The following is a 23,304-nucleotide window of genomic DNA, read 5'->3' as shown; positions in this document are numbered from 1 at the left end:
TGAAAAAACTGGGTTTTATACCGGCCATTTTTGCTCGCTGAAAACGTGGTGATTTTTGCACCTTGTTGAATGGACCAAATATCAATGATGCCTTTTTTAGGAGCGTAAATAGCAAGAAATAGTGCAGTTCTTAAATGATTTTTGGCATGCACTTTGTGACCGCTGGCTGTGCGATGATGATCCTCAGAAACTTCGATCCAACCGCACTGAGCGTCTCGATAACCTTTCCACATTCTCAAAGCTATACCACGTTTGTTGTCTACCAGGATGACTCGTCCCATTGCGTCGTTCACGACAGAAAGAGCTTTGTTCGGACTAATTACCAGACAGTCTCCTTCTCGCATTACATCGCTCAATCCGAAACGACAAGTCATGGATTCTGCCGGTTCTTTCTCCGGTCCTTTAGATTTCTCACTTATCGAAGACTGTTTGGATGATGAACGAAACCAACTGGAATGATAAACCATTTTTTCATCACATTTACATTACTGTAATTTGTATTTTTGATTTTCTTTCGATTTCGAACAACGAGTTTTCTATATTGAGAAAGTCGAAAATTCCAGAGTAAAAAAAGAATTGAAAATTTTCAAGTTGTACATTCGCGCTCACGAAAAAATGATAGTAGAGCAAAATGATTGTATTGAAAATAAAAAATAAAGGAAAAAGGAAGTCCTAATTTTTTGTTGTACTCACGGAACGGCAGTTCCAATTTTCCCAATGGCATTTGCAAGGGTATTGGCCATTGCGAGAGCAACATCCGACAAAACCGGTGCCGCGCCACCTTCGAGAGCGTAATGAAAACCTATGAACGGTCGTTTTCCCACAGCCATTATCAGATTATGCTGTGGAGGACTCGAGCGATAAGAAGCATTGTATCCTCCACAAATCGAAGCAGTCATCAGATGATCGAATGTGTTCACGGCTGTCGTACCAATTACTTGACAGTCGTTTACTATGTCTTGATCTTTGAAACCCCATTTTTTATAAGCAAGGTTCGATGCTGGACGCTTGTCGTTGCAATTTGCCTGAACTGTTAGAGAAAAAAAAACAAGGAATAGGTAAATGAGTAATAAATAAAGCACTCCTATGTCTGCGGATGTTCTTTTTGTTAAATCGATAAACATTTTAGAAAGAAAATCAGATCACAGATTCATTTTTATGAAGAATAAAAGTAAACTGAAAGTTCTGCAAATATTAATTATGCAATGAATCTATCTCCTTTGGAAACATTATTTGTCATGAATATTCACAAATGAATACCTCTTGCCAAATGATTTCTGCATGCTCTGAGAGTCGAAAATAGAGCGAATCCAGGCAGCACGCATACAACACTCTTGTAAAGAATGTGAATTTCTTCACTGATTCCTGGTTGACCCACGTGACGAGGAGGCGAATGAGATTGACATTTTATTCCCAGAATTGGCTCGTTTTCGAGTTGTTCCTCTATCAAGAGAGCACCTGTCTGCAACGTATGCAATAAAGATAGTGAAACATCCTGTACTCCAGAGTGTGGGACAAATAATATTAACACCGAATTAATGCTATTTTGAAGACTGATAAAATGAATGAAATCTTACTTCTGTATAGAATCTAAGAAAACCAGTGTTGAAACCAACGACAATGCAAGTCCAGTCAGGAGAGTTGACTGCACCAGCTTTCGCCAGGGATATGAGTGGAAGACAAGCGAGACTCGTAATCCATTCGCTGCAACAATATTGTTCAATTGGTTTACTAGAAAACCGATTGTGTTGGAAATAATTAACACTAGGCATGGTTTAACTTACTTTTCCTTAATGCCCAAACTTTCATTCCAAATTGTATAAAATTTATTTTTTACTTCTCCAGTTTCCTGCGAATCCCATTTGGCTAAAAATCAGAATAGTAAACATAATGACATTCTTCAATTGATTTTTATTGTCGCGTTCAATGCAATTATAGGGAAACAACTAGAGTTAATTCGACATTTCAAAATAGTGCCAGATTATGCCAAAAATTAATCGCAGTGAACATTTTTTTATAACAATAATAAATAAAATTATTGTTGCATGTGTCAGTAAAGAATAACTTATTAATAATTGTCAAGACACATAAACCAGATATAATCCAGCCTTCAGTTTATGAATCTAGACAGAAATGTTTCGATATTTTTTAAAGAAATCATGTAATGAAAAAGTCGTTTTTTAGAAATCGAAATTTTTAAAAATTAAAAAAACATAAGAGAAGATATATAGAAGAATGAGAAGTCGAACAGAAGATGAGTATTATATAAAAAATAAAAAAAAAAAAACATTACTCACAGGCTAAAACGACAATATTTGTATTGATCGCCATTGCCATAATGTCACCGGTGGATGACAAAGATATGAGTGTGTCTTGCAATGGCAATTCATCCTTGGGAACATGATCAACTGTAAACAACAATAAATTCGTATATACAACACTTTATATCCGTAATTGTGAATAAGAAGGAAAAAACAAAGGAAACTCGTAGCAGACAACTCTCTTGGTTCTTACGTTTGACATCTTCACCTGCGAGTAACTTTTCCTTGACGTCTTGTGGATCAACTAGATGTGCAATCCCTTTTATTAAACAGGACATTTTTCATCGTATATTTTTTTTACCAATTCACAATAATTGAAAGCCTCTCTAGACCATTTCGATTTGGAGAATAGCAGACGAGGCAGAGAACAGCTGGTAGGTGCAAAACAATGGACGTTACTACTAGCGCACTCAAACTTTTTTCTCAACGTTATTCAATGTTCCTGCCAATATTACTATCATTGTTTAAATTTTTAAAAATTATTGTTTGACGTTTACAATTTTATACGATTGCTTACGGTAGCTGTCAAGCTGCACTGTAGAATCAAGTAGAGTTAAATTTCCGTTATAGAAAATGGCGAAGTAAATATGTGGTTACTTAGGTCCTAATCTCTACCGGAAATACGGGAGAAGAAATAGAGAGGCCTTTTTAACACTAATTAACATTTATTTTATCTCTTACAAAAACACACCAATTCGGCTTCCCGCTCTCGCACCGACTAACTCCACAGCTGAGGCGGTAACCATCTAACCATTTCTCGTTCTCTTCTTTACCGGCTAATCTCGCTGCTTCTGTGCTCGAGAGGGCCTGTGCTGCCACAGTACTCCCCCCCGAGCGGAGGCGTCACAAAATTGACTTTCTTCTTGCCTGGATACGTCTTGACAGCTCTGTCCGGTATCACCGGAGGTTTTTCTGATGCGTTGAAGTTTATATCCAGCTCTTGCTGATTGATAGTGAATGCAGGTTTCAATCTCTCTGTTGAGACGTTGATGTTTTTCCCTTTCACCTTAATGGTAAAAACGTAATCGCTTACTCTCTCCACGACCTCATATGGTCCCGAATATGGAGGCTCCAAAGGTCGGCGGACTCTGTCTTCGCGCAGGAAAACATGGGAGCAAGTATGCAGATCTTTGTGCACGAACAGGCTCTTTTTTGAGTGATGTGCCGTGGGAGTAGCGCGAAGCTGTTGCATCTGCAACCTGAACTTCTCTACGAAAATTTGTGGATTTCCAACCGCTGTGTTTCTCTCTCCGAAAAATTCTCCTGGCAGTCTCAACTGTGTACCGTACACCAGTTCGGCGGCGGACGCCTTCAGGTCTTCCTTGTAGCAGGCGCGAAGCCCATACAGCGCTGTCGCAAGCGTTTCTGCCCATGCCGACGACTCGTGGCACATGAGCGCCGCTTTGAGCGATCGATGCCAACGCTCTATTATACCGTTCGCTGTTGGGTGGTACGCTGTACTTCGTGTTCTCTCTGCTCCCACGAGTCTAGCTAGTGCATTGAAAAGTGTTGATTCGAATTGCGACCCCTGATCAGTCGTGATCGTCAGAGGCGGGCCAAAGCGCGCAATCCAATGCACATAAAATGCGGTGGCTATCGTATCCGCGGTGATATCTCGTAGAGGTATTGCTTCGGGCCATCGAGAAAATCGATCGATCATCGTTAGTATATATCGATAATCCTGTGATGGCGGTAGCGGACCGACGATATCGATGTGCACGTGGTCAAATCGGTTATCCGGTGTGTCGAACTTACCTACCGCGTTTCTCGTGTGTCGTTGTATTTTGGCTCTTTGACAAGGCAGACACGTACGCGCCATTTGCAAAATATCTTTGCGCATCCCTGGCCACACGAATTTTTCTTTAATCATTTTGCTTGTTGTGCGTCCGCTTGGATATGAAAGTCCATGGACCGCGTCAAAAATCCGTTTCCGAAGCGTGACTGGAACGTAGGGGCGTATATTTCCTGATGAAGTGTCGCAGTATAGCGACTCGCGCTCGTTAATTTCATGTTTGCTCATGTTCAACGAAGTCGAGGAGCGAAGAAGCTGTTGAAGTTCGTCGTCCTTTTCTTGTTCCACCTGTAGCTCCTGAGTGGTGATGATGACCGGCATGTCTATTTCCTCTAACCGAGAGAAAGCATCCGCTACTACATTTTCGGATCCCGCGATATGCACGATTTTCGTCGTGAATTGTGCAATGAAATCCAATTGCCGCAATTGCCGAGGGGAAGCTTTGTCGGGACGCTGCGCGAACGCAAAGGTAAGTGGTTTGTGATCAGTTTTCACCACAAAATTTCGTCCTTCGATCATATGCTTGAAATGCTTGATTGCGCTATAGATGGCAAGCAATTCCCGGTCGTAGGTGCTATAACGCTTTTCGGTTTCGGTTAATTTCTTCGAAAAGAAACCTAAAGGTCGCCAGCTTGTTTGCTCCTGCTGCTCTAAAACTGCCCCAATCGCAACATCCGATGCGTCGCAAGTGAGTAAAAGGGGTGCATTCTCTGTAGGATGTGTGAGCAATGCTGCTTCTACGATGCTCTTCTTGCATTCTTCGAATGCTTTTTCCGATCGTTCCGTCCACTTTACTGCTCGTCTATCGTTTTTCTTCGAGTCGACTAAATATTCGTTTAACGGCACTTGCATGTCGGCTGCCCGATGAATGAAACGTCGGTAAAAATTTACCACGCCCAAGAATCTGCGGAGTTCGATGATCGTCTCTGGTCTCTTGTAATCAACGATGGCTTGTATTCGTTCTTTCGGTGGCTTGGTGCCGTCTCCCGAAATTGTGTAGCCCAGGTAGGACACTTCTGACTTTCCTAAGGCACACTTCGCAAGATTGATCGTGAGCCCGTAATCTGACAAGCGTTTGAAAACGGCTCGTAAATGTCGCTGATGCTCTTCCTCACTGCTTGAGGCAATAAGTATATCATCAATGTAGCAATAGACGAAATCTAAATCCCGCAGCACCGTGTCGATAAACCGCTGAAACGTTTGCGCAGCATTGCACAATCCAAACGGCATTACGACGAATTCGAAAGACCCAAAAGGTGTAGTTACCGCTGTCTTCGGTATATCCTCCTCGGCGACCGGAATGTTGTGATACGCTCGAACGAGATCCAAGGTGGAAAAAATTGTTTTTCCGTGCAATTTGTTTGCGAAATCTTCGATGTGCGCGATTGGGTAGCGATCTGGGATAGTCTTTGCGTTGAGTTGTCGAAAATCTCCACATGGTCTCCAATCTCCGCATTTTTTTGCCACCAAGTGTAAAGGGCTTTGCCATGGACTGTTTGACGGTCGACACCATCCCTGTTCCATCATGTATTTAAACTCATTCTGTGCGGCAACCAGCTTCTCTCCGACCAGGCGTCGTGGACGAGAAGCTACCGGTGGCCCTTCCGTGACAATATGATGCACGACCGTATGTTTGATACCTGTGCGCGGTTTTGAGGCCGAGATGACGTCAGGAAAGTCAGTGAGAATGTTTTTGTAATCTGCTTGTTGGTCGATGGTCGACACGTCGTACTCTGTCGTTTTCACTACGTTCCCACGAGATGTGAGACCCGTCGTGTTGTCGACGAGTTGCTTCCTTTTCAAATCAATCAAGAGATCGAAATGCGACAGGAAGTCTGCTCCCAGAATAGCGCGGGACACCTCTGCGATGATAAAATGCCATTTAAAAACTCGACGCAGACCGAGATTCAGAACGAACAGTTTAGTTCCATAAGTCCGTATCTCTGAGTTGTTTGCAGCGTATAACTTGAAATCTCCCGCTTTCAAGATGTTTTTTATACTGTGACGAGGGATTATGGAAACATCGGAACCCGAATCTACTAAAAATCGCAATCCCGTTTGTTTTTCAGTGATGTGCAGCCGGAACTGTAAAGGAATGCCGTCGCTGACCGAGCTGACTGACGGCGGCATGTTTAGTTTTCCTGTGGCGCTGTATTTGCTGTTGCTGATGGTGTCGGACCAAAAACACATGGTTTTTCGCATCGTCTGGCCGCTGGCCCAAAACGTCGATGGAAGAAACATATTGCTGCGTCTCTGGAACGACTTCTTGCTCGTGTGCGTGTTTGCCTGGAACTCTCCTCGTCTTTAGCTCCTGTATTGGACACGCTAAGATTCTTTTTTAGTAACGCTGTCACTTCTGCTAAGCCTTTCTCGAGACGTCCCAATCGCTGACCGTAGTCGGTTGTTGCCGTACCGCCTGCCGATGGTTTGTGTATCGCATTGACAGCGAAACTGTGATTGTGCGGTGATGGTGTGAGCTCTGTCATGCGATCTGCTATTGCAGCTAATTTTTCCAGCGGATTATCCTCATACGCTGCGAGACTACATTGCACATTAAATGGCATACGTTGCATCCAAAGGGTACGCAGGGCTTCAGCGGAGAGGCTATCGCCCGCAAGTCTCTTCATCTCTCGATGCAGCTGCGATGGCTTTTTGTCGCCCAGTTCCATCTCCGTTAACAACCTGTTGAGTTGTTTTTGTTTTGAGTCGGAGAACCGTTCAATAAGAGTTTGTTTGATTGTAAGGTACTTATCGTTTACTGGTGCATCCTCTACGAGGTCCGAGACTTGAAGCATCACGGTTGAACCCAAATGCGTGACAACTGCGTTGAATTTGGATGTGTCCGAGGTTATTCTGTGTTGTTGAAAGTACGCTTCTGCTGACATAAACCAAAGCTTCGGCGCATGGACCCAAAAGGGTTCCAACCGAGCACTTCTGATGTCCATGACTTGATTGTTGTTGTCGTTGTTGAAATTTGAAAGATCTGCTCCTTCAAAATCAATGAGAGACTGATTCAGGGGATCGTCTTGTGTTTGCGAGCCGTGTGAATCCGGCGATGGGATCGTGCTCTGCGGAGGGGCCGCGTTTTGCGGAACTGTGTTCCGGGCGGTGGTGCTGTGCGAAAGTCCGTCTAGCCTCCGGTTTGGCGTATGTACCAAATTGTTCATCTCGGAATGCGCTAGGATATTAATGCGCTGCGAGTGAGATAAAAATTGTTCTGCGCTAATCGCTTCTCAATGTCTGAAAAAGAGGTTATGACTCGGCGCCACAACCCATGTGTTGCGCTGTTTTTGCGCGGGAACACACTACTCTTTTCTATTGCTATTTTTTGTTGCGTCTTCTTCGTCGGGGTCACCACTGTGGTTACTTAGGTCCTAATCTCTACCGGAAATACGGGAGAAGAAATAGAGAGGCCTTTTTAACACTAATTAACATTTATTTTATCTCTTACAAAAACACACCAATTCGGCTTCCCGCTCTCGCACCGACTAACTCCACAGCTGAGGCGGTAACCATCTAACCATTTCTCGTTCTCTTCTTTACCGGCTAATCTCGCTGCTTCTGTGCTCGAGAGGGCCTGTGCTGCCACAAATACACGCCACTGACAAAAGATCGTGTAGAAATTTTGCTCCCTCCCTTTCAACATACACAGACAAAGAGTGGGGGAAAAGAGAGGTTAAGTCAGCAGGCGGGAAGTGGAAAACCATAACAATTCGGAATATCGTATATCTAAGGCCACACAGTATTTATTCTATCACAAATGATATTGTGCGAGGAATGAAATACAAAATGCCGTTTTAAAAGTTGCATCTAACGTTTATCAGCTTTTTGTGAGTATTACGTTATAAATACGTTCGTAACGTATAGTGCGGTGTGTATATATCGCTGCGTAGACACTTCGTGCATCGTTGTCAGTCACGTCGTTGCGATGATCACCATATAGCGTTACTACAACATAAACTTTGATAACAAACAAATATCGAATTGCCATGGAAAGTTTGAAATGATAAATATTTGAGTTCGCTTCGCGACGTCGTCTACACATATCGAGTATAAACCCTGGGTTCAAAATTGATTTCGCGATATGCCCAATATTTTAATACTTGTAATGAAAAATGACCAGTCAGATTAAGCTGTTACTAATTGAATTTTTAACCTAAATATGTTTGCCTATATCAATAAACATTGACTTCAATTGCGATTTGGTTTGAACCATCATTTATCTTAAAGTTCAATCTTCATAAATGGTACTTGGACAAACTTGATTGCGAAGAAGCGTGGTTATAAATGTGAGAAAATAGTATTTTGTACGGAGGTTGGTAGTTGGACCAATGAATTGATAAAACAAACGCGTTGGATGGACGGCAGAATGAAACATTGTAGTGGTAAATATGAGAAGAAAAAACCGTTTTGAAGTGTCTAGCTCTCAAGAAAAAAGAAAATTGAATAGCTAGCACTGTTGAAATATATTGTTCGAGATGAAAAAATGGCAGTACACAGAGTACACACACGTGTATTTAACGTGACGTCAAGAAGTCGTGCGTGTGTCGTCAAGGAAAAATTGCCGCTTATCTTCTCCGTGATTGGTCGAAATACCGCGTTAGAGCCAATCTCGTGGCTTGTCTCTCTCACGCTGATGAGATCTTTCGTGTTCTTGTGCTTGTGTGTGTGTGTGTGTAAAATGTTACGACCGCCATCTTGTTTATTATTTTCGAAAATCTTTGTAGGTTGGATCGGTTGGATTTTAGGCCGAACAGCCGAGAACGACGTAGGAAAGGTGTAATATATCCGTGGATCGTCGCGTTTACACACATTCGATAGCAACCTTTCTTCCTTCTTCTTTTCTATCTTTCTCTCTTTGTTGAAAAGTAACATAACAAACAAATAAAAGGAATACTAGGGACGGCCGAGTGGGCAAATAAAATATATAACAAGGATAATAAAAATTATATAGAGAAGGATAGTATATACACCTATATATGAAATCGTGTGATAGTGCGGGAGAAAGATATATAGCGAACGAGAGAGACAACGCGTTCACTCTCGGTGGGTATTCAAATATTCGCTGAATGTATACGCGTTTATCCACATATCGGCGCCCATCGGTGCCGATCAGGAAAAAGATTGAAGGAAGAACGAACAAACGGCGAAAGAGCAGTTCCGTGAAAAGAGAGAACGAGTGAGAAGCAAGTGTGTGTGCGTGTGCGTAGATGTGTGTTGTGTGTGTGCGTACGCGACAGAAAGAGAGTGAGTGAGAGACGACAACGAGAGAAAACGACGAGTGTGTGAAGCGAGGGAACCGAAGAGAGTTGTTCTCGCGCGCGGGAAGCTCGTCGAATGTGTGTTTGATCCTTTTTTTTCGTTACGCGTTTTCGTGAATTATTTCCCCGACACATTTGATCCGGGAACTAAATCAAACATCGCGTGTATTTTCTTCACCCTTGGTGCGTGTGAAACGAATAATCGGTATATATGTGTTGTGGTTTTTTTTTTACCGCCGAGAGCCGTGAATCTGTGCGTATGTGTGTATTTGGCAGGTGTGCGATTACGGTACGTTTTTTAACCGTAAAAAAAATCAAAAATTCGCTTGTCCCACGTTCACGCTAGATATGTAGTTTTACATGGATTAGGGAAATTGGCCCAGCGACGCAAAACGTTGAGTATGAACCCCCCTTACCGCCGCTCTGCTGTAACCTCGCTAGGTTCTCTTTGAGGATATGAAAAAAAAAATTCATTTCCACAGGAGATTGATACGATCGTAAATTATTTGAATAATTCGTAACTTTTGTGAAATTGTAAAGTTCACGCGGATATTGAATTTCGACTGTGTTATAACTGGAAAAATACTCTTTTTTCTCTCGTCTTTTGTAGGAGTAGAGTTTCTTTACATCGCGAACATAACCTGTTTTTCGCGTCGAGGTGATTGTCAAATGTAGGTTAAAACGGCGGGCGAACATTTTTCGGCAGACGCTTCCCATTCGGTGCCTGTTTTTTTCTCTTTTTCTTCTATATCTTTTTGGTAGACCTAAAAAACCATGACTCTGACTTTTTTAGATCCACAGTTTTGTTGCCACATTTCAGAGACCCAGTTTTCGAAAATGCAGAATAACTTTCTAGAATATTCACCAGTTTCATTGTTGTTGCGGGCCAAAATATCCAAATCTCTCTTGAGCCTATGATTCTTCATGCGCTACCTTAATTCACGCCTAACTATTTTTTTTACTTAAAACACAAATGACACATTACTGAAAATTTTCTGGCTAAGAGACTTACTAAAAAAAATTTAATCAGTTTAGCTCTATCTTACAAAAGACATTCTCAAAACATTAACAAAGCTTTTTGATTCTATCAAATAGTTGTAAAGTAACTTTTTTACAAACTCATATAGTTCCAAATGAAAAATCTTATACCGTTATGTTATTACCGCTAAACAACCGTTGCAAAGATTTGGATGATACCATCGTGTTTTAAGCAGTGAAATGGTTCCATTCGACTTCTTGTTGCTAAAACTTCTTTTAAGACTAGTAATTTTTTCTTTGAAAGCATAATAGGAGTCTGGATTTTCAAAAAGTTAAAACAAAATTTTTACAAGATCACCTACACTGCAGCTGTATTTAAAAAAAATCTCTTTGCACTATCGAGCCAAACATTTTTTCAGAGTTTCTTAAACTTTTCAACATATGGCTTCCAAACTTTACTCATTTTATTTCCTATTTTGTGAATTTTTTCCAGATTGAGTGTGCGAATATCTGAGGAAAAATCCTATCAAATTCAGCATAATGACAGCTTTGACGGAGCAAGCATCCAAGCTGCTGGATTTCAACCAGAAGCTGGATATAACGCTACTCGACAGCATGGTGACCTGTATGTATGACGGCGTCGGCGAAGAGCAAAGATTCGCTCAGGAAGTTCTCACATCTCTCAAAGAGCACCCTGATGCTTGGACGAGAGTTGACACCATACTGGAGTACTCGCAGGTAAGCTTTTGGATTTTAAAAAAGGCATGAGAGTGGAAACAAAAATAATATAAAAATGGTGTTTTTGCATTGAAAACCCATAAATCAAAATTGAATGATTTTCACTCAACAGACACCACAAATTTTCTGATTAACTTGAATGTAAAAAACGAGCAGTATATCTTCGAGTATGATGAAGGAAAAGAAGTAATTTTACGAAGAAAATTACATTGAAGTTTGCAGCGTTGGAGTTCAACGAAATTAAAAAAAAAATTGTTATTCTCCAATTTTCTCCATCTAGTTTGCAATTCATAGTTTTTATTAAATCTATACAAATAATTCGTGGAGTGAAAAATTGAAGAATTATGAGGTTTTGTTTTTCGTTCATTTCGTTAGACTCGAACGTAGCAAACTTTTGCGTCATCTGAGAAAAGTGATGAAAATTTTGCACACCGTACACATTTTTTTTTGCAACAATGACAATTGAATCAATTTGGAAGCACAGTTGTTGACGGAAATGGAGATGAAAAGTATTGATTAAGCGATGTTGAAAATTTAAATAACGTCGTAATATGTTGGTTGTTCTTTTTTTTATATTTCACATACAGAATGAAAGCACAAAATTCTACGCCCTACAAATTCTTGAGCAAGTGATCAAGACGCGATGGAAAGTACTACCGCGAAATCAGTGCGAAGGTATAAAAAAGTACATAGTATGCCTGATTATAAACACGAGCAGCGATCCCAAAACAATGGAGGCGTCGCAGGTTTACTTGAACAAGTTAAATATGACGCTCGTCCAAGTATTAAAGCGCGAGTGGCCAAAGAATTGGGAATCTTTCATACGCGACATCGTAGGAGCGAGCAAGACCAACGAGAGTCTATGTCAGAACAATATGGCCATACTTAAACTATTGTCGGAGGAAGTTTTTGATTTTTCAATTGGACAAATGACGCAGAGCAAAGCTAAACATTTGAAGGACACAATGTGCAGTGAATTCTCACAGATATTTCAGCTCTGTCAGTTCGTAATGGACATGTCGCCTAACGTCCGCCTCGTTGCTGTTACCCTCGAAACGCTACTTAGGTTTCTGAATTGGATTCCACTCGGATACATTTTCGAAACAAAACTCATTACAACTCTGATATTTAAGGTAATCAATACTTTTATTAAGTTAGAATTAAGAATTATTGAGCAAAGTTTCCATTTTTGCTCATTTCATTTACGAGATAGTCCATGATGTAGAAGCAGTATTCAATATTCAAAAGCACTAATGCTGCTATGTTGGCCTCCCGTGAAAATGCGAGACTTAGTTTCTGGTCTCGGAACTTGAACCGTCCTGTAAAAACCAGGAAAGCACATTCCAGTTTGATTATTTATTTTTCTAATGTATTTTCCTCAAAAAGTATGATAGATAAGGGAAGAAACTAATGTCAAACTCTCAGGGGAATATTTTGGAAAAAATGATTCAAGTTTCCCACATTTGTACATAAATACAAGAGGCGAAGCAATATAATTTATTAATTTTTTTGTCATGATTCCAATTCTTTTGCGTTTATTAAAAATTGACTACATTATTCATGGAGCGTACTTTAGACATTGTGAGTTTCATCGAACTCAAAAAGATATTTTTTCTGTAATATATAGAATACAATATACTAATCTAGACAATTTTCTTTTAACAATTGTGGTTTTTAAATGTCCGATATTTGATAGATAATTTTCTCAGCATAATATCTCTTGAAATCATTTTTTAGTTTTATTGAAAAATGTCATGAATTCGTTGAAGAAATTTTAACTAACCTTTTGTTGGTACAATGCTGTACAACTCCACTTTGGTTGTTTGAGAAAAATTGAGTGAGAGCTTGCCTGATATCAAAGCGAACGTCATCAAATTTTTTTCGAGCTTGCAGTTTTTTATAACGTCCTGTCAACTGAAATGCCAGCTTTTGTTAATAATTATTAGTATCGAAAATTTTGAAGTGTTTTTGGGATGGAAAATTTATTACAGCAGATTTCTGTATTTCTGGTTGATGGCAGTGAATACTTTATAGTTACAATGCACCACTTATGATTTAGATAAATAAATCGGTCGCGCTCGTTTCGTAACCAGAATTTAGACGGCTTAAGGCAAAAATGGAACAGTTTAAAAAGTTAAGGAAATTCATGATTATTTGTATACAAAGTCCGAACGATACAAAGTTCATTAACCGATAAACATTTCCAAATAATCGATTTTCAAATTGTTGGAGATACGTTGACACGTTTAATTTTTTGCAGTTCTTGAACGTTCCAATCTTCAGAAACGTGACGTTGAAATGTCTCACGGAAATAGCAGCAGTAACCGTCCCGAATTACGACGAGATGTTCGTACTCTTGTTCGTGAACACGATGCAACAATTGGAACAAATGTTGTCTCTCGAGACAAACATACGCGAGGCTTACGCGATGGGTCAGGATCAAGAGCAAAAATTCATTCAAAACCTCGCTATGTTCCTTTGCACTTATCTAAAGGAGCACGGTCAATTGGTCGAGAAGAAACAGTTGCACGAAGTTCTAATAAAAGCGTTGCATTATCTCGTACTGATATCCGAAGTCGAGGACGTCGAAATATTCAAAATATGCTTGGAATATTGGAACAGTCTCGCCGCCGATCTCTACAAGGAAAATCCGTTTATACAAAATTCACCTTGTTTGTTCATGCCGAAAAACAGCCTGGCAATACCGCAGAGAAGAGAATTCTACTGTCCTGTATTGACGAAGGTTCGTTACATCATGATAAGCCGAATGGCCAAGCCCGAAGAAGTTTTGGTCGTGGAAAATGAGAATGGTGAAGTCGTACGAGAATTCATGAAGGACACGGATTCTATTAACTTGTACAAGAACATGAGAGAAACCCTCGTTTATCTGACGCATCTTGATTATGTCGATACAGAGCGAGTCATGACAGAAAAATTACAGAATCAAGTAAACGGCTTGGAATGGTCTTGGAAGAATCTTAACACGGTATTTTCACGTTTTGTCACGTTTTTTTAATTATAATACCCGAATAGCATAGATAAATGTAAATATTTTATTATAATAAATTTCTCATTTGTGCGCGAAAGCAAAACAATTTAAAATAGAAAAATTATTTAACCGAATACCGCTTGCGTGGGGAAATGTTAAACTAGTTTAAATGTTTATTCACAATCATGTAATTCCGAAACCGTTTTTGTTCTCACGGTTCAGCTGTGCTGGGCAATCGGCAGTATCTCCGGAGCGATGCACGAAGAGGATGAGAAACGTTTCCTCGTTACGGTTATCAAGGAGTTACTGGGTTTGTGCGAGCAGAAAAAAGGGAAAGACAACAAGGCTATAATTGCGAGTAACATCATGTATGTCGTTGGACAATATCCACGCTTTTTGCGAGCTCACTGGAAATTCCTGAAGACAGTTGTAAATAAACTGTTTGAGTTTATGCACGGTGAGAGGTTTAATCCTTACTAATTTTGTAACAGTCCTTGCACAATTTTGTTTTTATTTAATGTTTATACCACATGCGTCGAAACTGATCTCACGAGACGAAGAGATTGAAAATATGAGCTATACGATCGAAATAAAAATGCAAATACTGACTATGTAACTGCTGCTGTTGCTGCAGAGACTCATGACGGTGTTCAGGACATGGCTTGCGATACCTTTATTAAAATCGCAATGAAGTGCAGGCGACACTTTGTTATGACCCAGGTCGGCGAGGTTATGCCGTTCATTGAAAATATTCTCCCTACCATTAGCAGTATAATCTGTGATCTGCAAATCCAGCAGGTATATCATGACGCATTTACTCACTTCAATAATAATTCTTTATGGTGACGCTCGTTTTCATATCTGTGCATTATATTTTACCTATGTTTGTGTACTGAAGCGTCTGAATTTTGTTAATCCCCACAGGTTCACACGTTCTACGAAGCTGTCGGCTACATGATCAGTGCCGAGGTCGATGCCGTCGCGCAGCAATATTTAATCGAGAAATACATGGTTTTGCCTAATCAAGTCTGGGACGACATTATCCTTCAAGCGTCCAAGGTATTTAGTGAAAAAAACTTGGCTCTTCCTGTGAAACTATTCTTTTGTTGTGGCAACCGAATAAACGATCGTAATACTTGCAAATGATTGTGCACAAATTTTTCAACAACAATTTATGCATCATTGTTGTATTACTTCTAACACCGCCATTTTGTAGAGCCCTTTCTTTAAAAAACGGAGATTGAAAACACAAGTTTTCAAATTTTACCGGAGACCAATTATTTATTTGATAAAATCATGCCCACGTAAACGTTAAATCCTCAATCAATTTATTTAAATTGCTTATGGTTATGCAATCATTCACAAATGTTCATAGAACTATTTTTTTTTTTTTTTATTCGATGGAAACCATAGAACGTCGACGTTCTGAAGGATCAAGAGGCTATTCAGCAACTAGCGAGTATTCTCAAAACTAACGTAAGAGCGTGCAAGGCCCTCGGGCATCCGTATGTCATGCAATTGGGAAGGATATATTTGGACATGTTGAATGTTTATAAGGTGAGTCTGTTTTTTATTCTTCCTATTTTCTTCTTTTTTTACAACTGAGAGATCACCTTAAATTGGACATTACATTTTCATTCGAAATTATTTACATTTTATTCTATATTCTTATTGAAACTCTTACTGAAACGAATCGAATTTTATTATTTTCTTGCAAATCCATGTCGCAAATCATTGAATATTTGTTATTAAAAGTCTTGCTCAATGTTGTTGTAAGTGAGCTAAAGAATGGACAGATTTATTGAAAAACGATTCCATTTGATTCGTGCTTTGGCAACACATTGTGTTATTTCGATTCCTTCGGGATTCGTTTGATCGTTTTTCGACTCAATACCATTTTTTTCACAGGTTATGAGTGAGAACATAAGTGCTGCGATAGCTTTAAACGGCGAAACAGTGATGAATCAACCACTAATCAAGAGTATGAGGGTTGTAAAAAAAGAAACGTTGAAGTTAATATCGGACTGGGTCAGTAGATCAAATGATCATGAAATGGTAGGTTCTGAGCTGTCAAAAGATTTATGTACTTGTTCTATTGAAATGATTAAAAACTTATCATTGAGTGATAGAAAACGTTATTGAATAAGCTTGAATTGAATAAGCAAATTAATTTTCAGGTCTTGGAAAACTTTATTCCACCGTTGCTTGACGCTGTGTTATTGGACTACCAAAAGACGAATGTCCATTGTGCCCGTGAGCCTGAAGTTCTCAGCGCAATGGCAACGATTGTTAACAAGTTACAAGAACACATTACGAGTGAAGTGCCCAAAATATTTGACGCTGTCTTCGAGTGCACCCTCGAGATGATAAACAAGGACTTCGAAGAATTCCCCGAGCACAGGACAAACTTCTTCCTCTTATTGCAGGTACGATCCAAGAAATCTATGAATTTTAACAGTATATTAATAATTTCCTGATTCCATCATTGCGATTAAAACTTCCAATATCTCAGAGATGATTGAATTTTACCTTGTTTTAATTGATCTCAATGAATGTTTCCTAAAATAAGTGAGTTTTATCATACTTTTCATCGATCTCAATGGATGTTTTCTCATTTGAAAGAATATGTTGGCATTTTTATTACTTTTTCATCTTAAAGGGCTCTTACATTGAGACACATGGAATTCGATTCAAACTGCCTAAAAATGGCGAATTGTGAATAATTTACTACGAATATTAGAAGTATTCCAAGATAACATGTTCTAAAGTATTCGCTTTTGATAAATTGATTAATCTTTAGAGCATTTTTTTGGGGTCGGTTTTCATATCGACATATATTTTTTACGACCAAGGGCTCGAACGATTCTAAAACTAATCGAAAAAACTAACATTCTTAAAAGTATTGACAGTTTTTCTAATGAAACTTTTTGGTTATTTTAGGCAGTCAATGGGCACTGTTTCCCTGCGTTTCTCTCGATACCCCCTGCTCAATTTAAGCTGGTTCTCGATTCCATAATATGGGCCTTTAAACACACGATGAGAAACGTAGCGGACACCGGTTTGCAAATTCTCCACCAGCTTTTGCAGAATATTGAACAACACGAGCAAGCAGCACAGAGTTTCTATCAAACTTACTTTACAGACATTCTTCAACACATATTCAGTGTCGTGACAGATACGTCGCATACGGCAGGTAATTCCCCAATGAAAAAAACCATTTTAATTAATTTTTCCTCGACATTATTTGTCGTAGTGATTTGTTGACTCAACTTCACTCAAAGCATTTTCTATTCACCGATGATTAGAAGCTCCTCGTTCACAAAAAATTAGAAGTACGCTCTAAGCGTTCTTCGATACGTGCGCACTTTGAATATCCGGGGAAGACCGCATTGAATTGTTTCAAACTTATTTCATTTCAACAATTTATTATGTGATCACGCTACATGTTATTTGTTGAAAAAATAGACCTGGAACTGGTGATTTCTATCAAATCACGCAGAACGAAATGTTAGAATTTTTTCTATGGGGCAGGGATAATGAACACTGAAAAATTAGTCTGGGTCAAGTTGATGCAGTGTGTCACGGAAGAATTGATATTTATCGACTCATGTTATATATCGTTATTCTACGCCTAAACCCTTCTATTACTTTTTGACAGGTTTAACGATGCACGCGACAATTTTGGCTCACATGTTTACACTTGTCGAATCGAATCGGATTCAGGTGCCTCTTGGTCCTTTACCTGAAAATACCCTGTACGTTCAAGAGTTCGTTGCGAGATTGCTCAAAGCAGCGTTCCCACATTTGTCGGACAGTCAAATAAAAATAACGGTGCAAGGATTGTTTAATCTCGATCAGGACATTCCCGCCTTCAAAGAACATCTCAGAGACTTCCTCGTCGAAATTCGAGTAAGTCGAACTTTTTTCTATTCATACTTGACATCAATTATGTCGATTTTTTTGTTTTTCGTGTCTACATTGCTGAAAAGAAATGTCCACGTCCGTTAGTTCTTTTTTCGAAATCTGAACCGTAACTGGTTCACACTCCTATACTCATTCCCGGATGATATGGACCGTAGTTTGATTGGGGAGACTAAAAATCTCGAATTATTTGAAATCTCGTGTAGAAAAGTCACTTTTTTTGTAAAAGACGTTTGAATAAGTTTACTTTTCGCGCGGCAGTTCTTCGCAAATATCCAACGATTTCGTTTAAATCTCCGATATAGTTAATCGGCAAACATGAACAATAAGAGAGTAACGGCTCATACGATTTCTCCGAATTATGAAACCTTTCGGTGCATTCCAATGCCAAAAGTTCAGCCAGATTGATTCTGATTTTTCCCAATTTCCTTTTCGCTGTACAAACATGTTTATTCTCTCCTACGACAGTAATGAAAATAAATTTCAAGTACCATCTTGAAAATACTTAATAAAATAACGATGACTGAATTTATTCCATAGGAGTATACAGGAGAGGATGATTCAGACCTTTATTTGGACGAGCGTGAAACTGCTCAAAAAAAGGCGCAGAGACAGAAGAGGAAGGAACAATTGGCGGTACCGGGAATTCTAAATCCTCACGAGATGCCCGAGGAGATGCAGGACTGAATCGACATCGATATAAACAAAGAAGCTACGGAAAAAACAACAAAACTACGTGCGTTTATTTGCGAACTAACGTCGTAGATACAATCGTATCCTTTTGCCTGCAAGCATCCTCACCACTAAATCCACGAGAATCACAATCGCAACGTAAAACGAAAGATTCAATCATAAACACGAAGACTATACCACTATACCGATACACGTGGCATTAATGATACGACGAAGAACAAAGAGAGAGAGAAAGAGAACAAAGGAAAGCAAAAAAAAAAAGAAAGAGAAAAACATTGAAGTAAAGCCCAACGAGTGTAAAATATAAATGCCCTTGACCAGGAGGTAAGCCCGAAACGTGGTGACTGTTTGATTGCTATAAGAGTTAGAAGAACCTTAAACAAAATCCATTAAAATGAGCATGAAAAAGCAGAGTAAAACGAAGTTTATGTTTGTGCAAAATGTGAGTGCCTGCTTTATAATGCTGTTTGAATGTACCCTAGAAAGACTATGTTTCTTATGGAAAATTAGTCCTTACAAGTACGCGGATATGAAAATTAAACAAAAAAAAAACAAAAAAAGAACAACAAGTAACGCGATATAAAAACAGTAGAGTACCAAGCTATTGATGATGAGAGAGGTATACTGCCAATAAACTGATTCTTCTTTTTTTTTTTATTTTCAAGTAAATCGTATATTTTGGAAGGGCAGATGAATTTTTTGTACTTGGTAAGATGATTGATAGACACGATTGTCCCAAACTAACGATTGTGCGTTTACGAGAGGATCAAAGTTACCTCCGTTTGAACATTCATGTTCATGTACATCTGACGATAGTCGGTATCTGTGATGCGACCTTTGTATTTCAATGTTTCCTTCAAATAACTCCTTAATTCGATGAAAGCGAGATGAACCAGTGAGCACGAGACAAAAGAGCGAACGAGAGATAGACATACGTTACTGATTAACCGTTTATACAGCTGCCAATTTACTTTTACAAACCGAGCTTATGAGACACGAGAAGAGGAAGAGGGCAGAAAAAACAAAATGCGCATCCATCAAATGGTTTTCCTTTTAATTCTCATATCCTGAAGGGTGCTTCATATATATATATGTATAAATATATATCATTAGTGGGGAGCGTAGCATTTATCGAGCTGAAATAAGGAAAAACAGTACGGGAATTACGTTAAAAAAAGAAATACAAACTCGTGGATTGCTCGCCTTTTTCTTCTTTCAATTATGGTACTTGATGATTCGTAATCTGGCAGAAACAGCGTTTTTCAACGTTGATTCACTCTCAGAACTTGAAACAAATTTCGCTTGTAGTTTTTCGTTTACTTTTTGCCCCATTTTTGACAACGCAAACGGTCGCAAAACTTCGATTTTCGTCTTCGCTGACTATTCGTGAGGGACGAGAGTGCAAGAGAATACATAAAGGGACTTTGTGTGTATGCGTGTGTATTTTTTTAACATGAGCGAAATTTTGTATCATAAAGTATGTATGTCCATTGTCGTTAAACGTGAGTCCTCATCGAACGGGTAACATCTCAACGTTGGATAATCTTTTTCTTTTCTTTTTTTTCTTCGTTTTTCTTTTCCTGTAAATTACATCCAGATTGGCAAAATCACTTGTTATACGTAATTTTGAAGTTAATCTTGATGATTAAGATGAAATTGGTTATTCATTAATAACCATCTTGATCACTCATTGGATACAGTCTCGATTGTTAGAATTGAAAATAATAATAATTTCGATTATGAATTGAAAAAGTTATCTTTAATCTTTGATTGACCGATGATGACCTCAATATCCTTCTAACACTTCGGAGATGATATGAGTTGCTCTCAGATTCGAGCTTGCCTCCCTTCACCAACAACACTCTCAATTGAAAATATTTTATACATGGAGTACATTTGGATTTGAAGATTCAGCCTTTTTTCGGGTATACCGACGTGGCGATACAAACAATTGACGATTTTCCTTAAACTTTGATACGCCGATTCCGTTAGACAAAGTTTTATAATAGGAATTTCGATTCGCAGAGTAGAAAAAAAATTATTCATAGAGATACACGAATGGGAAACTTATCTTTTGGGTAAATTTCGTTCGTGGCATCTGAACACAGATTGGTCGAATATGCCATGAAAAGTCTCAAAAACAATTGCTTGTTCCAATTAAATTTCCATGCAAAGTTTCTGGGCGGAGACAGATTTGAAAGAATTTTCAGAGAAGTGAGCGTCACGGAAAGTGAGATTCGATCGAAGCTCCTGACATCTTTCGTGTCAGGAATCCCGAGTCTGAATTCTCATAAAATTATTATTAGCCCAATCGGATCACTTTGAAAAAGTGAAAAACTGATGGTATTTTTGAGTACTCCGTGTATAAAATGACCATGGAAAATTATGTATATTAATGTAAATGTAAAGATTGATGACGAGTACGAAAACCTTCATATTCAAGTGCACAAGGGTGCGGCAGGATTCGTAATGGCTTTTTTTAAATACTTTGCGCCGAGCCGCGAATGCGGTTTCTGATTATTGGAATATATTTCAAGGGTGAATCATAATGTACGAAAATCGGTATAGTTACTGGCACAGAGAGCCAAGAAATTCTTAGTTTATTGACTTTTGTACTACATTATGTCAGGATTTTTGTCTTTCCTTTCGACACACGATTGTTCCCATTTGGAATCAAACGATTGTCCGTGGGATCGAGTCGAATCATTTAAACAGAATTTCTTATTGTCTCTCTCTCTCCATTATTTCGCGTATAATTACCCCATTTTTGTTTTCTTAATCAACTTCGTTCATGAAAAAATACCTCTCGTCGCCTATTTTTCCCGATCTCTCTTTTTCCGTTGGACAAATTGTGAAATCTAGGTCTCTTTTTTCATTAAGATAGTGATACTCTCGCGCTTTGGTTACTCTATGGAATATATTTATACAATACTGTACTTGTAGTTTGTCAGTAGTTCACCCTTCGCGGTTTCGAGCCATTACCAATTTTTTGGGCATCATGCGACTCCGAGACTGCGTCGCGGTTACGAGCCACTGGCAAACAAAGCTCTTTCGTGGGTTTAGATTTAAAAAAACAAAAGTAAAAGAAAACCCAACAAAAGCAACGTCGTTATGTTAATTCTCTGTTGTAAGCTAAATATTCGTTCGCAACCCATTCGATCTTTTTTTTTTTTTTTTTTTTTTCATTTCTTCTACGTTTTTGACCCTTTTTCATAATTTAAGTGGTGGCAATCCCCTCGTTCTCGTGATTCTATCGGGTGAGTATGTAATTTACTTGAAACGTCAAAACATGCCTTTATATTTGCTGGTTACGGTGGCATATTGTCGAATCGCCCAACTGTATTCGTTTTTTATTTCTTATCATCCATAAAATCCCCGTTGTTTTATCGACTAGTTATCATAGTAATTCACGGGCTATCACATATTTTAATGAATTTAAACGTTGATACGATATTTACTACCTTACACAACGATTGACAATGTGAAGAGTTTGATCGTGTATGAGAGAGAGAGAGAGAGAGAGAGAGAGAGAGAAAGAGAGCAAGAAAAATGAAGAAGAATGTGAAATGTAAATAAATGTTGGCCGGTGGCTAATGAGTACACAGCTGAGAGAGTAAGAAAAATATGATGCGTATGAAATGTTTATGCCATAGATAGACATGGGAAAAACAAAAGAATGAGCTGCTCGGCTTTTATGAAAGAAATATAGACGAAAGCAACAATGGATACACGTTAACACATGGGGAAAAACATACTAAAAGTAGAGAGGCAGCAGTTTTATACGAGGCATTCAAAGTATTAACGAACGACTGATCTTAAAAATTTTTCTCAAATACAGTGAAAACGTATGACACGTTGAACCGGAAGCTTCTATTTTTATGTTTCTCCGACGACTTCTCGTCGAAGATTTTTTTCAAGCATTTTGTACATTTGAATTTTTAGAAGAATAGTAAAATCGTATTTTCATCAATAAACTTTGAATATTTGATTAATAAATTCATTATTTTGGAGCAACATTGATCAATTGAAAGATAAAAAAAGAAACTTCGATACAAATTCGTTCGATTGAAAATCGATATTTCGACGAAAATGATCAATTAGGGTGAACAGAGAACGTTTAATGACATAAAATTTTCCTAAAATCAATTATACACCGAAATCAATTTGCTAACTCGGATCTTCTTTTCCTCCAATCCTATCATTTCAATGCAGCTTTGTCTACGTATGTGAGCACGTGGTAGAATTTACAGTTCGATACTACAGAGAGACTTGACGATGATAAAGGGAGATGTGAATCGTCATCATTATTATAATTATTATTCTTATGATTATTATTGACATAATTTTTTCCAAGCCCAACGGATTCAGAACACACTGGCATTAGGTTAACGAATGTTTTTTTTCTCAAAGATCGTGTACGCGTTTGATGGTACACAGAGTTATATGGAATAGTGTGTCATGTATGTCTGAGTGTGTGGGTGTATAAGTTAAGGAATTCTATCAGTTATGATCATTACTATGAAAAACGAAAAAGTATGTAAAGAGTTTAATAATACTTACTAATAAAATAAAAAGAAAACAAAAAAACGCATAAAAGTATAACAACGTCAA

General features: G+C 38.6%; 2 protein-coding genes and 1 long non-coding RNA gene across 9 annotated transcripts in view; 1 reads left to right on the top strand and 2 right to left on the bottom strand.

Moving 5' to 3' along the window:
• Rab3-GAP (Rab3 GTPase activating protein) overlaps window positions 1-7,826 on the bottom strand; it is a 13,676-nt gene extending 5,850 nt beyond the window's left edge. The window contains exons 1-9 of one of the 4 annotated variants that reach the window (XM_043422118.1): window positions 7,708-7,826; window positions 2,839-2,909; window positions 2,515-2,580; window positions 2,298-2,408; window positions 1,785-1,866; window positions 1,578-1,704; window positions 1,261-1,462; window positions 694-1,030; window positions 22-450 (exon numbers count right to left, since the gene is read on the bottom strand). In XM_043422118.1, coding sequence (XP_043278053.1) covers window positions 22-450; window positions 694-1,030; window positions 1,261-1,462; window positions 1,578-1,704; window positions 1,785-1,866; window positions 2,298-2,408; window positions 2,515-2,580; window positions 2,839-2,909; window positions 7,708-7,820 — 1,538 coding nt within the window. In that variant the 5' untranslated portion in view covers window positions 7,821-7,826. Of the gene's footprint in view, window positions 1-21; window positions 451-693; window positions 1,031-1,260; window positions 1,463-1,577; window positions 1,705-1,784; window positions 1,867-2,297; window positions 2,409-2,514; window positions 2,764-2,838; window positions 3,052-7,707 lie in introns of those variants that run through there. The other 3 variants (XM_043422119.1, XM_043422121.1, XM_043422120.1) reach the window with 3 other exon arrangements.
• On the top strand, window positions 7,809-23,304 carry emb (exportin-1 emb). 4 transcript variants are annotated; one of them, XM_043422123.1, is made up of 13 exons: window positions 7,809-7,943; window positions 10,846-11,090; window positions 11,678-12,223; window positions 13,351-14,076; window positions 14,302-14,536; window positions 14,714-14,877; window positions 15,004-15,138; window positions 15,493-15,636; window positions 15,988-16,134; window positions 16,257-16,505; window positions 17,020-17,272; window positions 17,738-17,988; window positions 18,541-23,304. In XM_043422123.1, the coding sequence occupies exons 2-13, from the start codon at window positions 10,893-10,895 to the stop codon at window positions 18,685-18,687; spliced, it is 3,195 nt and encodes a 1,064-aa protein (XP_043278058.1). In that variant the 5' UTR covers window positions 7,809-7,943; window positions 10,846-10,892; the 3' UTR covers window positions 18,688-23,304. The 4 variants fall into 4 exon arrangements, with proteins under 4 accessions (XP_043278058.1, XP_043278060.1, XP_043278059.1 ...); XM_043422125.1 differs by lacking the exon at window positions 7,809-7,943 and adding an exon at window positions 8,858-8,890; XM_043422124.1 differs by lacking the exon at window positions 7,809-7,943 and adding an exon at window positions 8,910-9,159.
• LOC122412533 (uncharacterized) lies at window positions 12,218-12,984 on the bottom strand. The gene is made up of 2 exons (XR_006261375.1): window positions 12,874-12,984; window positions 12,218-12,409 (listed from the first exon to the last, which is right to left on the bottom strand). It is a non-coding gene; the product is annotated as an uncharacterized lncRNA (long non-coding RNA).

The sequence above is a fragment of the Venturia canescens genome, chromosome 6 (assembly GCF_019457755.1).
Source record: "Venturia canescens isolate UGA chromosome 6, ASM1945775v1, whole genome shotgun sequence".
In the NCBI taxonomy this organism is placed as follows: domain Eukaryota; kingdom Metazoa; phylum Arthropoda; class Insecta; order Hymenoptera; family Ichneumonidae; genus Venturia; species Venturia canescens.
This window is presented reverse-complemented; position numbering and strand designations above follow the sequence as displayed.

Bases quoted from the DNA above. Each gene is read 5' to 3' on its own strand.
- emb (XM_043422123.1), top strand. From the start codon at position 10,893: ATGACAGCTTTGACGGAGCAAGCATCCAAGCTGCTGGATTTCAACCAG. The intron at 14,077-14,301 runs GTATTTTCACGT...CTCACGGTTCAG, and splicing joins CTTGGAAGAATCTTAACACG to CTGTGCTGGGCAATCGGCAG. The intron at 16,506-17,019 runs GTACGATCCAAG...TGGTTATTTTAG, and splicing joins ACTTCTTCCTCTTATTGCAG to GCAGTCAATGGGCACTGTTT.